General features: G+C 36.8%; 1 protein-coding gene across 12 annotated transcripts in view; it reads left to right on the forward strand.

Moving 5' to 3' along the window:
• TNRC6C (trinucleotide repeat containing adaptor 6C) overlaps positions 1–15078 on the forward strand; it is a 241136-nt gene that overhangs the window by 201966 nt on the left and 24092 nt on the right. For all 12 annotated transcript variants that reach the window (XM_020965929.2, XM_020965932.2, XM_020965930.2 and 9 more), the window contains one exon: positions 10880–11047. In XM_020965929.2, coding sequence (XP_020821588.2) covers positions 10880–11047 — 168 coding nt within the window. The remainder of the gene's footprint in view (positions 1–10879; positions 11048–15078) is intronic.

A 15078-nucleotide genomic window follows, 5' to 3' on the forward strand; every position in this document is an offset into this window, starting at 1 on the left:
TGCAAAAGTATGATGATGGGAGATGTAATGTTATATACACAGAAAAGCAAAGGAGGTGGCCAGTTTATTTGGCTTGACCATAGAACATGCAAGGGAAAGTGATGCATAATTATCCTGGAAAGGAAGGCTAGAGCCAGATTATGAAGAGGCTTTTTTATTTTATCTCAGAGGCCATAGTGAGCCTCCAAAAGTTCTTTAATTGGAGATGATGTAGTCTGTGCATTAGGAATGCCAATTTGGCCGTTGTGTGGAATATGGACTATAGAGGGAACTTCAGGCAGGGAGATCAGTGAGGAATCTGTTGCCTCCTTTAGTGCTAATGAGAGACAGAGAAGGCCTAAAACAGAGGGAGTGTCATGTGAATGCTAAGAAGAGGAATATACTAACACTCACTAGCTGTGTGACTCTGGGCAAGTCACTTAACCCCAATTGCCTCAACCCCCCCCCCAAAAAAAAGGAATATACAAGAGAGATATTGTGGAGGTAAAAAGACTTAGCCACTTTAATATGGAGGATGGGTGGGAGCAAAGGGTATTAGATGACTCCTAGATTGAGTACATGGGTTACTAGAAGAATGATAGTGCCTTCAGAAAAAGCAAGGAAATAGATGGAAGATAGGGTGGGGGGGGTAAATTTTAGATACCTGTGCAACATCCAGGCAGCATTGTCAAGCAGGTTGTTGGAGGTCTGGAGCGAGAGATGAAGAGAAAAATGATAACTAGATATGTACATTTGGGAGTTTTCTGCAGAGAATTCATAGTTTCATCCATGAGAGGTAATAAAATCTCCAGGAAAGAAATTGTAGAAAGAAGAGAAGATCCAAGACAAAACCCTAGATTAGAGGCATTCAGACTCAAAGAGGAAGGATATGAATAAAAAGAATGAGAAGGATCAGTCAGTCAGGTAGGGGGCAAAAACAGGAGAGATCAGTGTCACAAAATCCCTGGGAGGAGAGAATATTGAGAAAGAGAGATGGTCAGCAATGGCAAATACTGCAGAGAAATCAGGAAGGGTGAGGACTGAGAAGAAGCTACTGGATTTAGCAGTAAACAAATCATTATATGAATAGAATTTTAGAAAAGTTAGATGTTAGACCTCTGGTGAAAATTGAATGGGAATAGAAACGAATATATACCTCTTTCTCAGTGGTACCTGGTATCTACACAAAAAATTGACCATGGGTATAAATTGACCAGGGCATAAAAATCGCACAACCAAATGAAGCAGTATTAAATGAATCCTTTTCAGATCACAATACAATAAAATTATATTCAATAAAAGGGCTGTGGAAACATAGATTGAAAGTTAATTAGAAACTAAATAATCTAACCCTGAAGAATGAGTGCGTAAAAGAACAAATCATAGAAACAATCAAGAATTTCATTAAAGAGAATGACAACAATGAGACGTACCAAAATTTATGGGATGCAGGCAAAGCTGTAGTTAGGGGAGATTTTATATCTCTAAATGCTTACATCAAAAAAATAGAGAAAGAGCAGATCAATGAATTGGGCATGCAACCAAAAAAAAAAAACCTAGATAAAGAACAAATTTAAAATCTTCAGTTAAACACCAGATTGGAAATCCTGAAAAAGCAAAGGAATGATTAATAAAATTGAAAGTAAAAAAAAAATCATTCAACTAACAAATAAAACTGGGAACTAATTTTATAAATAAATAAATAAAATAAACCATTGGTTAATTTTATTTAAAAGAAAAAGAAAACCAAATTAGCATTATCAAAAAATGAAAAGAGGTAATTCACCACCAATGAAAATTAAATTAAAGCAGTTATTGGGTTTATTTTGCCCAAATATATGCCTATAAATCTAACAGTCTAAAATGGATGAATATTTCCACAAATATAAATTGCCCAGATTAGCAAAAAAAAGAAATAGAAAAAGAAATTGAACCATCAATGAGCTCCCTAAGAAAAAAATCCCCGGACCAGATGGATTCACAAGTGAATTCTACCAGACATTTAAAGAACAGTTGATTCCAATACTGTATATAGTATTTGGAAAAATCAGCAAAGAAAGAGTCCTTCCAAATTCCTTTTATGACACAAATATGATGCTGATACCTAAACCAGGAAGAGCAAAAACAAAGAAAGAAAACTATAAACCAATTCCTTAATGAATATTGATGCAAAATTTTTAAATAAAATACTAGCAAGGACATTACAGCAATATATCACAAAGATCATACACTATGATCAGGTAGGGTTTATAATAGGAATGAAAGGCTGGTTCAGTATTAGGAAAACTTTGAGAATAATTGACCATAACAATAATAAAAATAACAAAAATCATATGATTATCTCAATAGGTGCAGAAAAGGCTTTTGACAAAATACAAAACTTATTCCTATTAAAAACACTGGAAAGCATAGGAATAAATGGAGCTTTCTTTAAAATGATAACTAATATCTATCTAAAACAGTAAATAAATCTTAATTAACTCTGCCAAGAGCAATTTCCATTCAGTAGTAGGGACAGAAGCTATATTGGGCATTAAGAAGTGACAGAAAAGAAAGTGGTGACAATAAGTATAAATAGTTTTATTTCTAGGACTTTGACTGCGAAAGGGACAAGAAATAGAGGATAAGCCAAGTGAAAAGGTTTTTGTAAGGGTGGGAGGTGATACCTACAGGTCCTCAGGGGAAAAACTGGTAGATAAGGGGAAATTGAAGTTCAGTTAAAAATAGATGTTCAAAGGAACAAGCTTCCAGAAGAGATGGGAAGAAATGGGATCAGAGATAAAATTAGAGGGATTGGTATTAGCAAAAAGATCCACCTCTTCCATCTGATACTGGAGTAAAGATGGAGAAAATGGGAGACATTTTGAGGTGATTTAAGTGTAAAATTGGTATGAAAGAGGAGTCTCACATTTTTTCAGTGAAGTATGAGGTGAGGTCCTCTGCTGAGAGAAAGAGTTCATGCCCTTTCCTCAGGATCTGAGGATCACTTTCCTATCACATTATTCATGACTTCTGTTTCCAACTCCTCCCTCTTTTGAACTTATTCTAACTGGGCTCAGGTCCCACTCTATTCTTCCCACTTCATATTGAAGAAGAGGTACCATGTATTCTTTCAGAAGAGCAATTTCCCTAATGTCAGTTGTGTGTATTCCTCTATTTGGTCATCCCCTCCTCCCCCACCCCAGCCAAAATTGTGGCTACACTTGCCCATTTTCATTTCTAGAAAGCTTATTTGCCAAAGTGTTCTCCAATCTTGAAGATATTCGTTTAGATTTTCTTAGTTTCCGTAAACCATAAATTCTTAGTAATTAGCTGCTGCAAACTGTAGCCAAAATTATATGCCCTGATTTTATCCAAGTCCCCACACTCTCTAAGTTGGGATGGACCTCAGAGGCCATATTATTCAACTTATACATCATTGCTAAGTCTGCTCTCTGTGCCTTCCACTGATTATTCCTACTTCTGCCCTCTGTAGACAAGACAAGTATAATACCTCTTCCACATGACAGGTCCTTCAGATACTTGACAGCCATTCTGATCATATTCCTCTATGTTTTCCAACTTATCAATGGACTTTCTAAAATGAAGTACCTAGAATGGAACACAATAATCAAATTGAGATCTGACCAGGACAAATTACAGCAGGACAGCCTAAGGTTGCATTAGCTTTTTTTGGCTGTCATGTCACTGATAATTTATATTAGGGTTGCAGTCCAATGGGACCTCCAAATCTATATGTTGCATAGCCACATATTCCCTGTCTTATACTTGTGATGTTTATTTTTTTTAACCCAACTCTAGGGACTTTACATTTTTTCCTATTGAATTTCATTTTATTAAAGAAAACAAAGCCACATGTACATTTTTCAGTCAGCTCTGAAAAAGAGAGATCAAAAACATTTCCTTTTTATTTCATTTGGTTCTATCTTATGAAAGCCTAAAGGTTTATTTTTGTCTATTCAATTTTTTATTAAATATATAATTTAAAAAATTTTCATCTTAATAGATTTGATTCATCTAGCCTTTTGGGATTTTTGAGTTCCTTATTCTGACGTACAAAATGTTAGCTATCCTAAAGTAATATGCAAAATTTAATGAGGCATAGTCCTTGCCTTCAAAGCCACAAGCATAATATTAAACATTGTATGGTAGGGGCTTTAGTGAACAAAATACTATGTGAAGAGATGCAGAGTGGCATAATTGATAGAGAGCCAGCTTTAGATGCCAAAGTCATGCTTCGTGGCATATGCTGGTTTTGTCATCCTTGACAAGCCACTTATGTGCTCAATTGCCCCAAGTGACAGGGTTCTAAATCTTTTAGTGCCAGTCCCCCAGACTTAGATTGTTCAAGGAAGTACCATGAGGATGGTGTTACCTTCAGATGGTAATAGGGAAGTTGGGGAAGGGGGTAAGGTTTGGAGGGAAAGATGATTAGTTCCATTTTGGTTATGATGAGTTTAAGATTTTTTTCAGTAAAATATGGGGCAAATGACATTCATTAGACAGACTGAACAAATTGGGGAGGCAGGGAGAAAGCATTCAGCTGGGAGCGGTAGTCATCCTATGAAAGGCAATTTCCCAGATCCTGACCCCTCATGTCAGAAGGGGCAGCAGTAGCCTACACAAGCCTACCCTCAAAGCCCAGAAGAAAAGAGAACTTTATAAGGTCTCTACAAAAGTAAAAAAATACTTCCATTAACCAAGTGCAAGGTATACTTTTAGCACATGTGTTCTCAACATGTGTGCCTCCCTACCTTCGTATTTTGTGTCCTCTCTCCCTGTGTGTATTTATGAAAGAGTATGATGCAGACTTTCAGGGGAATGTTTCTGTAACTATTCTTCTTGCTATACCATCTTAGTAACCAGCTTTGCTTAAAAAAAAAACAAAACTAAGTCTGATGGTTAATGAAAAACATACTGGTAAGAGCTCATGATCATTAATACTAAAAAACCCAGTCTTTCCAGGTTACCCTCTAGAACCCTAAGAGTAATGGCTGATTCACCAGGGCAGGTACAGGTCAGGGAAGTAGCCCTGAAGAGGGAACTATACTGTAGGGACTAAGTCTGGGATAATTTTGGAACACTTCATATTTGCAAGGACCCGCCGGTTCAATTCCCCACCAAGGACTCTCTTTTTTACCTATCCTAGTTCATAGATGTCTACTGAGGGGGAGGAGGGAACAGAGGGAGTAAGTTTTTTTCTCTCACTTTAAACTCTAATCAAATAGATTCCGGAAACACATCAAACCAGTATGAATTGTCAATTGCATAAAATTAATGTGCTTATCTTTGCCAATAACATAGCCATGCCAGGGCCAGGGCCCAGGTCAAGAATGTTGATATCCAGTCTCTGGGGTCCTTCCTCTTCCTGTTGTCTAAAATTCTGGCAGCCAGTAGAACTGAACATACTTAATTGCCAGGGCACTAGGCCAAATAGGTCAAAGCTAAAAATCACCCTGTGAATTGTTGACATGCCCCCTCCCCCGAATTTTCCCTGTTGCTCGTCATTTCACAACATTGTTGGTTTTGTTTTGCAATAATTCAGAGCAGTTCCTTTGAAATGTTTGCTTTTTTGAGTGCTTGTATTACTGTACCCATTTGTTTAAAAATCAACCAAATTATCACACATAGCTCATAAATATTCTTTTGATTTTACTTTATTGCTCTTAAGCAGACTTAGACTGATTGCCTATTATGAGTCCAGGCAGCTTGTCCTTACAGACTGAAAGTCTTTAGAATAAGGTTTGCTTGCTGACTTATAAATACTAAGTAATCAATCCCAAGTGTTTTGGGGATTGGGGGAGCCTCATACTTCTTTGAGGCTTTTCTAAGTTAATGTTTTTGTCATAATGAGGGATGATTTGGACATCAAGCAGGATTCCCTGTATGATTCAAGGAGCCTTAGAAAAATTTTGGGTTCTTTGTGTTTTGCAGACACCCAAAAGAATTTTCCACAGTTAAACCTGGTTTGTGCATGTAGGTCCACAGGAACTTCTCCTGGGAAAATAGAATGAATACTTTAGGTCCCTGGACCCAGTACTAATTTGTTGTAGCACTTAGTACCTGACAAAGCCCAGAATAGAGGAGTCCTTCAGTGTGACAGGCAGTGAGAAAGTGCCAAGTCCCACAACCTCTTGCCAGTGGTGCTTGCTACATAAGCATCAAGCCAAATCTAATTGGTTTCTCACCTGAAGAATGAAAAAGAATGACTTCGAGTCACCCTCAGGTCCTTTTCTGTTGGAAGAGTCCCAAGTATTCTGGGAGCCCTGTAAAGACTAGACTTTACCTTCAGAGCAGTGAGGGCTGATTTTCTTCTCTTATGTTTAGGTTGGAAAATATTTTTGTAAGCACTAAGACAACTGGTAACCTATGGGACTTAATAAAATATTATGTTTAAGTTGTATCACTGTGTATTTGGAAGTATGGGAAAATGTTAATTCTCCAATTATATATGAACTGTTCCACAAAGACAATTCTGAGCTTTAGTATAAGGCACTGGAAAAGAAACCTCCCCAAGTCACTAAATAACTGTCCAGAATTTGGGGTTATGGACTTTGCCAAAAATACGCCAGTTGATTTTCTAGAGACACTATCTCTCTCTCTTGTCTCTTCTTCTCTCTCCATATCCCCACTTCCTCTCTTCTTCGTCTTCCCACCATTTAATGGTCATTAGAAAGACTAGACCAATGAAAAAATTCTCTAAATCACTGTTGATTAGAGAAATGCAAATCAAAACACCTATCGAATTAGCTAACATGACAAAACAGGAAAATGATAAATGCTGGAGAAGATGTGGCAAAATTGGAACACTAATACATTGTTGGTGGAGTTGTAAACTGATGCAGCCATTCTGGAGAGCAATTTGGAACTATGTCCAAAGAGCTATAAAATTGTGCGTACCCTTTAACCCAGAAATACCACTTCTAGGTCTGTATCCCAAAGAGATCATAAAAAAGGGAAAAGGACCCACATGTACAAAAATATTTATAACAGCTCTTTTTGTGGTGGCAAAGAATTGGAAATTGAGGGGATACCCATCAATTGGGGAATGGCTGAAAAAGTTGTGGTATATGAATATAATGAAATTCTATTGTGTTATAAGAGATGGTGAGCAGGCAGATTTCAGAAAAACCTGGAAAGACTTGTGTGGTCTGATGCTGAGTGAAATGAGCAGAACCAGGAGAACATTGTACACAGTAACAGCCACATTGTGCAGTGACTGACTTTGATAGACTTAGCTCTTCTCAGCAATGCAAGGATCTGACATCTCCAAAAGTCTCATGATGGAAAATGCTGCCCACATCCAGAGAAAGAACTATGGAGTCTGAATGCAGATGGAAGCACACTATTTGCTCTCCTTTTCTTTTTGTTGTTTTGTTTTATTTCTTTGTTCTTGTGGTTCCTCCCATTAGTTCTAATTCTTCTTTACATCATAACTAATGTGAAAATATGTTTAATATGAATGTTAAAGTAGAATATATCAGATTTCACGCCATCTTGGGGAGGGAAGAGGAGAAAATTTAAAACTCAAAATCTTATGGAAGTGAATGTTGAAAACTAAAAATAAATAAATAATTTTTAAAAAGAAAGAAAGACTAAACCAGTAAGAAAAAATACCTAGCCAAGGAGTAATAAGCACACATAAAAAAGGCAGCTTCACTGAATCTGATTTCTTATTGTCAGAAAGAAGGATGGCCATGGGCTCAACAAAACACTGACCCTCAAAGCTCAGAAGAGATACGTCTCTGGGAAACTTCATAAGTTTCTATAACCAGGAGTTGTGACATGCACTTCTAATAGCACATGTATTCTCTCCATATATGCCTCACTCCTTTTGTATTTTAAATTTGTGCCCCTTCTCCCCAGGCCACTGTGTGGGAGAGTGTGCCTCAGCCTTCTGGAGAGAATTTTTTAAACAACCTTTCTTGCTTCTAAATTTCTTTGCTTTAAAAAAAAAAAAGCAAATTAAGTCCAGCTGATTGTTTATGGAAAACACAACATTTGGGGCTTATGAGCAGTAATGGTGGAATCCTAACTCATTTGTTTCCCCCTGGGGATTTCCATGAGTATAAAATGAGAGACCTTATATATGCTTTGCTAAAATCTAGGTATACTAAATATATAGTATTTCCATCATTTACTAGTTTTGTAATCCTGAAAAATCAAGAATAATCATAGTCTAGCATGAAAGCGCATGGACTTTAGAGTGAGAGATGCTGGATGACCTGGGACAAGTCAGTTACTCTCTCTGGGCCTCAGTTTCTATATCTCTAAAATGAGGGAAGTAAATTGGACCACTAAAGCTCTGGATCTTTTTTATCATACCTAATAGATGAGATTAGTGTTTATTCTTTTTTTGTTTGTTTGTTTCTGTTTTTATTTTTTGTGGTTTATTTATTTTTTGAGCTTAGTGTATAGGAAGCAGGTGTGTAGTACAGTTGAAAAAGCACTGAATTTGGAGTCAGAGGACCTGGGTTCAGATTCTAGTTTTGCTGTTTACCACCTGTGTGATCTTTAGCAGATCAGTTGCTTTCTTTGAGCTTAAATTTGTTTCCCCATAAAAATAAAGGAAATTTTATTTTAAGAGGCTGAATAGGAGAATAGGAAGTAAAAACAGACTCTAGAGTTAGAAAATTGGGACTGGTTCACATCCCTACTCTGCTCCTTATTTCCACATAACCTTGGGCAGGTCCCATAACCTCTCTGTATCTCAATTTCCCACAGTTAAATAAGGGAGTTGAACTAAATTAGGGACTTTTAACTTTTTCTGTATGTCATGGACCTCTTTGGCAGTTACTGGTGAAGCATATGGCTTTCTTAAAATAATGTTTTTAAATGAACAAAATACAGGCTTATTTGGAGGAGGAGAAAGTGAGGCTGGTAACTTTGCATAGCTCTCTCTTACTTAAATCAAATTCACTTGCAAGTCATGGCATCATCTTCCTGATGTCATGGTCTTCTTTGAGAATGAAGGACAAACCACACAGAGACCTCAGGTTAAGAACTCCATGTCTAGATGATGTCTAGGGACACTTCTAGCTCATGACAGAGCTCCAAGTGTACTAAGGGAGAAGTTATTTCTGGTAGTGGAGATCAGAAGGCACTTCCCTGAAGATGACATTAGAGCTGGCCCTTGGGAAAAGGGGACAAATCAGTCAGACAGAACTAGAGGAGGAGGGCATTCTTAATGGAGGGAATAACATAGACAAAGCCAGAGTCAGAAAAATGCAAGGCTTGTTCAAGAAACAGTAAGTAGTTTTGTATCAAACTTAACACCAAAACATAATCTTAACTTCATTTACAGCTAGTCTGCCTTTGGTAAACAGATTTATTCTCTTAAAATTACAGCCTACCTAAGCAGGATAGCCCATGACTTTAGCTTTTAAAGAATAGTGTTCTGCCTGGAATTTATATAACATTTACACAAGTTACCTAATGTTCTTTCTTAAAAGCTATTTTTTACTTAGACAGCTGTGAATGTTTGCTCATGCAATTTTACAACTCTTCTTTTCAACTTGATATCTCTCCTTACTTCCTAGAAGCTAGATGAGTGAGTAAATGAATGAAAAAGCATGTATTTGATGTTTACTATGGCAAAGCACTGTTCTAAATAAGGTAGAATAGTCCCTGCTTTTAAGAAGCTCACATTTGAATGGTGGAGACAACAGATATATAAGATTCCAAAGCTGCAAGTGAGATGGAAAGGAAGAGGAAGGGAATAAACATTTTTATTTGCTAGGCAGTATGCTAAGCACTTTTCCAAATATTTCATTTGATCCTCACAACAATACTGTGAGGTAGGTGCTATTTTTATCCCCATTTTACAGTTAAGGAACTGAGACAAACAGAGGTTAAGTGACCTACACAGACTCCCACAGCTAGGAAGTATCTAAAACCAAATTTGAACTCGGGTCTTCCTCATTCCAGACCCAACATTCTATCTATTATGCCACCAGCTATTTCCTAAAAGGTTCCATGGTCCTTAGGGTACTAGTGCTAAGCACATGATCATACAACATTTTTAATGTAATTTCCTCTGATAAAATCACATCAGTTTCTGGTATTGGACCTTTTGACAGTGTGAATAAGTTTGGTAAGATCCTTCATTTCTAGGTATGCAGTCACTGGCGCTATACGTGCTCATGAAAGCACTTAACAAGTCACATTTCCACAAGGCTGCCTTCCCAGGATGATGGCTGTGTGGGCCTCATGCTGTCAATCCAGGGCTTGGGGGCTTGCCTGCACTTTGATTGCAGAGAGTCAGCATTTGGTATTGATGATGGTGAGGCAGTTAGACCTACATCCTGAAATGATTTCTCTCTTCAGTGATAGTAGTGTGACCAGTGATCTGAGGGATGCCAATATTCCCCAAGGCTTTGGGTTTCAAAATCCTGGGTTGTCTACATCCAGACTTCAACAGAGATAATGGTTATTTGACTTGCCTGTCAGAAGCTGTCTCTTACTCAGGGTATTTTTCTGTTTCACCTAAGTTGGGTTACCTGCCCAGCTGGTGAGGATAGCTGTCTCTAAGAAATTTCTTTCCTGCATCCAGCCATGTGGACACCTGTAGGTGACTAGCACAATTCCATTCTGTCTTAAGAATTCTACATTTCAGTATTTGTTTGTCTAAAAATGTATCATCCTGTTAACAAAGGATACTCACTTATTAGGGTTAACCTTAGATGTTAAGGTTGTGAATGTTGAAAAGAATGGACAAAATAATTTAATCCCATCAAGTAAAGCTATAGGTAAAACCTCATTTACTTTTTTTTTTAGTAAATTAGAGATTTGAGTTGAAACCATGAAATATTCCCCCCCCCAAATTTAAAGTAAAACAAGATAAATTCAAACTCAGACTTTCTTTTTATAGGAGATATTTATAATATACTTTCTGTTACAGCTGGACTGAACCCAAACATGAATGTAAACAGCATGGACATTACTGGTGGTTTATCAGTGAAGGACACTTCTCAGTCTCAGTCTCGCCTTCCCCAGTGGACACACCCCAATTCAATGGATAATTTATCCAGTGCTGCTTCTCCACTTGATCAGAATCCTAGCAAGCATGGTATGTTTCATCAGAAATGTGTGTGATTTGTATTACTGTTGTTATATATGCCTCCAAAAAGTTGTACTTCAATGCCTTATCATGGCATGAAGTTGACCCTGAATTTTTCAAAGGCTATGGCAGCAGAGCATAAGCTCTCACGGGTTGTACCTTGGTGGAAAGGCTTCTAGGACTGTCCAGACAACAAACCAAATCCATTTTGCAATGACCCGTTTTATGAAGTAAGTACAAAAAGGCTTATTACCAGAAGGCTGGCGAGTTGGTGATGAATTCTTTGGCCATGACAACCCAAGAAACAAAGAAAAATGCGAAATAGTCGTCAGTCCTGTATGATCGCAGTGATGGTGGCAGAGTTGTCAAAAAGATGGGGAAAGATGCTTAGAATCACACAGTTTTTAGCTGTCTATAAACTTTAATTATTACTCTAAATATGAGATTATTTGTCTAATAATCAGTGAGTGGACATATGACTATAAGAACTGAACCGTATCAATCTTGATGTTCTTACCATAAACAAAAGCAGAGGAAATAAAGATGTTGTGGCTAAATGGAAGGAGGGCTCACATGTTCCCTTGGAAAGGCACATAAAGGAATTGACAATGTGGGTTTTATTGCACACCCAAAAGCAGCAGGAAACATTATATCATGATACTTCTTGGCTTTTGGTGCTCATTTTGCTTATTTACAAAAAGACCACCATGAAAATAATTGCAATTTATGAACCAACATCCATTAGGAAGAATGAAGAGTAAAGTAATTCCAGAAAGAATTTATTGGCTCATTTAGAGCCTCCAAATTAAATCAGCATTTATATACTTTTCTGCTTGGTGACTTCATTGTAAAGATGGCAAATATATATCTAGACATCTAGATACATAGATATATGTATAAAAACGTGCATCTAGAATAATGAATGAAAGGGAAGGCAAAGATTTATCGAGTACACAGAAACCTCATGCCTACATGTTAAAAACATTTTCTTCAAGAAAAGAGCCAGTAGGCAGTAGACATGGCAAGCACCAAATAACAGACCAAAAAAAATTGATTATGTATTTACAGACTAGAAATGACTCATTAACTCATGTGGAAGTCATTCTTGAATCAACTGCCTGAGTTGATTACAGACAATCAGTTGATTACTGATTGAATTGAATGTACTGGCTTGTTAGAGGAAATGATCAAAATTAGTACAAAGCTAGAAAGTCATGAAAAAAAGTTAATTGAAAATTCAGTTCTCATCTATTCAGACAAGTTACTAATAATGGAAAATGAGTAATGGACTGAAAAAAAAAGACACAGATTACAGTAATTTCATGTAGATGTAAACAAATTGGTAACAAGGTGATCAAGAGTTTAAAAATGCCTTAGCAAACATTTAATTTACTGGATAAGTAGAAAGATGACAGCCAAAAGCAACATCATATAAACTATATTATTAATGCTTAAAGATAAGGGTTGCAGAACAATATTGCCTCAGGAAATAATGTACAGTAATGGAAGGTAAAACCAGTTTAATAAAGTTTGCTGAGAAACCCAAAGTCATCCTAAGGACATTTAAGGATGAAACTGGAAGGATAGCAAACAGGAGAAAAATGAAAATGATCAGCAAATACTTCATAACAAACTTTTTTCACCTTTGAGTATGATAGAACCACCACAGAAGCTAATATCATAGTCCTGGACATGCTTGTTGCAGAGGTAGAAATAAAAACAAAAATTGTGAAAGCAACTACAAGATACCAAAAGCATGAGGAAAAAATTCAGACCTTATTAATAACAAAAAAAAAATTTAACCTAAAAGAATATCAGCAACTACTGGCCTATTTTCTATATTCCTGCTTTGATATATATAAAAATTTATGTATTTTAATCATCTATACACACATTGATGACATTTTTGGTGAGGGTATTAGAAGAGAGCAAGCTGCTTTTCCTAGAGATGTTTCATAAAAGACCACATCTTTACCATTGCCAAATTAACGGAAAGATATAAAAAATTAACAAGCATTATAAATGTAGGAATATGCAAAATCAATACAAGGTGATTAGGCATAGTATACTAGCAGCTGAAGAATCAGGAAACACTTCACATAGAAGGTGGCACTTGAGCTGAGTTTGAAGGAAATGAGGGATTCTAAGGGGCAGAGGTAAGCAGAGAAAGTGTTCTCCAGTCATCAATGTACAAGCATTTATTAAATACTTAGTATGTGCTGGGTACTGTGCTAAGTGTTGGGGATATAAAGAAAGGCAAAAACAGTCCCTGCCCTCAAGAAGCTTACATTCTAATGGAAGAGAATTGTAAATAACTAAGTACTTAGCAGATATATACAGCAGTAAATGGAAACTAATCCCAGAGGAAAGTCACCAGTAACAAGGGACATCAAGAAATGCATCCTGCAGATGCTGGGATTTGAGCCAAGCCTTCAAGGAAGCAGCGATAAGAGGAGAAAGTATTCCATAGAGGGATTACCAGTGTTGACAATAGAGTCAAGAGGTAGAGTTGTGCATAAGGAGTAGCAGGTAGGCCAATTTATCTGGGTTTGCAGTGTATGGAGGGGAGGAACATACAATGTTGAATCGTTAGGAGGGGGCCTATTGAAGAGCATAAATGTCAAGTAGGAGACATTAAATTTGATCCCAGAGGTAATAAGAAGCCACTGAAGCTTACTGAGGTAGGACAAATGACATGATCAGACCTGTGCTTTAAGAAAATCACTTTTTCTAAAGTGTTTTTGGCAACTGAGTGGAGGATGAATTGGAGTGGGGAGAAACTTGAGGCAGGGAAACCAATTGAAAGGCTGTTAAAAAAATAGCCCAGGGAAGAGAGGGTCTGGTAGCTGTGTGACTGAAGAGAAGAGGAAATATATGGGAGATGTTGTGAATCAAGATTTTAATGATCCATTGGAGTATGTTGAGTAGGAGACTGATTTGGTTAGATCTGTGCTTTAGTAAGGGATAAATTTGTACTTTTTTTTTTAATGATATTTTATTTTTCCCTAATTACACGTAAAAACAGTTTTTAACATTTCTTTTTTTTGTTGTTTTGAGTTCCAAATTCTATCCCTCCCTCTTATCCCCATGCCCCAACTCCCTGAAACTGCAAGCAGTCTGATATAGGTTATACATGTGCAATCACGTATAACATTCCCATATTAGTCATTTTGTGGAAGAAAATTGAAACTAAAAAAAAAAGAAATTGAAAAATGGTATGCTTTGGTGTGTATTCAGATTTCATCAGTTCTTTCAATGGAGGTGGATAGCATTTTTCACTATGACATCATGGTGGTTGCAGCAAGCTCCTAAACATTGCAGAGCCTCCTGAAATAGATATGTAACTGTTTGTTACAGACTAAAAAGCAAGTGGATGAAGAATGTATATTACCTTGATTTGATTTTGACATGCAGTCTTTTAAAATGAACAAGATTTAAATGAATTTATAGAATGTGTGTGCATGTATGAATAACAGTAAAAATGGATAACTAGTTGGTATTTGAATTAAATAGAAAAAGAATGGGGCAGCTAGGTGTGACGCAGTGGATAGAGCTCCAGCCTTGGATTCAGGAGGACATGAGTTCAAATTCGACCTCAGACACTTAACACTAGCTGTGTGGCCCTGGACAAGTCACTTAACCCTAATTGCTCACCAAAAAGATGAATGGATAGATAGATAGATAGATAGATAGATAGATAGATAGATAGATAGATAGATAGATAGATAGATAGATAGGAAAAGGATAGCAAGTTGGAGTGACTTCAGGAAATTGCAAAACTCCTTTACCAACCCCAGACTTCTCCCAGGGATGCAGGTTCATCCCAGCAATTTAATGGTAGTGTTACAAGATTTTAAATAATGAAATACAACAATTTCCTCAGAATTAAAAAACAGTTTTCACTTGAAGAAAAGTGTATGATAGGTGTTATATGCAGCCTGCAGCAGATTAAGGATTTAGAAGAAAAACTGGACTAAAGGATGTCATCAAGCAAATGTATGATCCAAAAAAGATATTGGGCTGGTCATATTACAAAGTTT

This window comes from Phascolarctos cinereus, unplaced genomic scaffold (assembly GCF_003287225.1).
Source record: "Phascolarctos cinereus isolate Bilbo 61053 unplaced genomic scaffold, phaCin_HiC Scaffold_5;HRSCAF=322, whole genome shotgun sequence".
In the NCBI taxonomy this organism is placed as follows: domain Eukaryota; kingdom Metazoa; phylum Chordata; class Mammalia; order Diprotodontia; family Phascolarctidae; genus Phascolarctos; species Phascolarctos cinereus.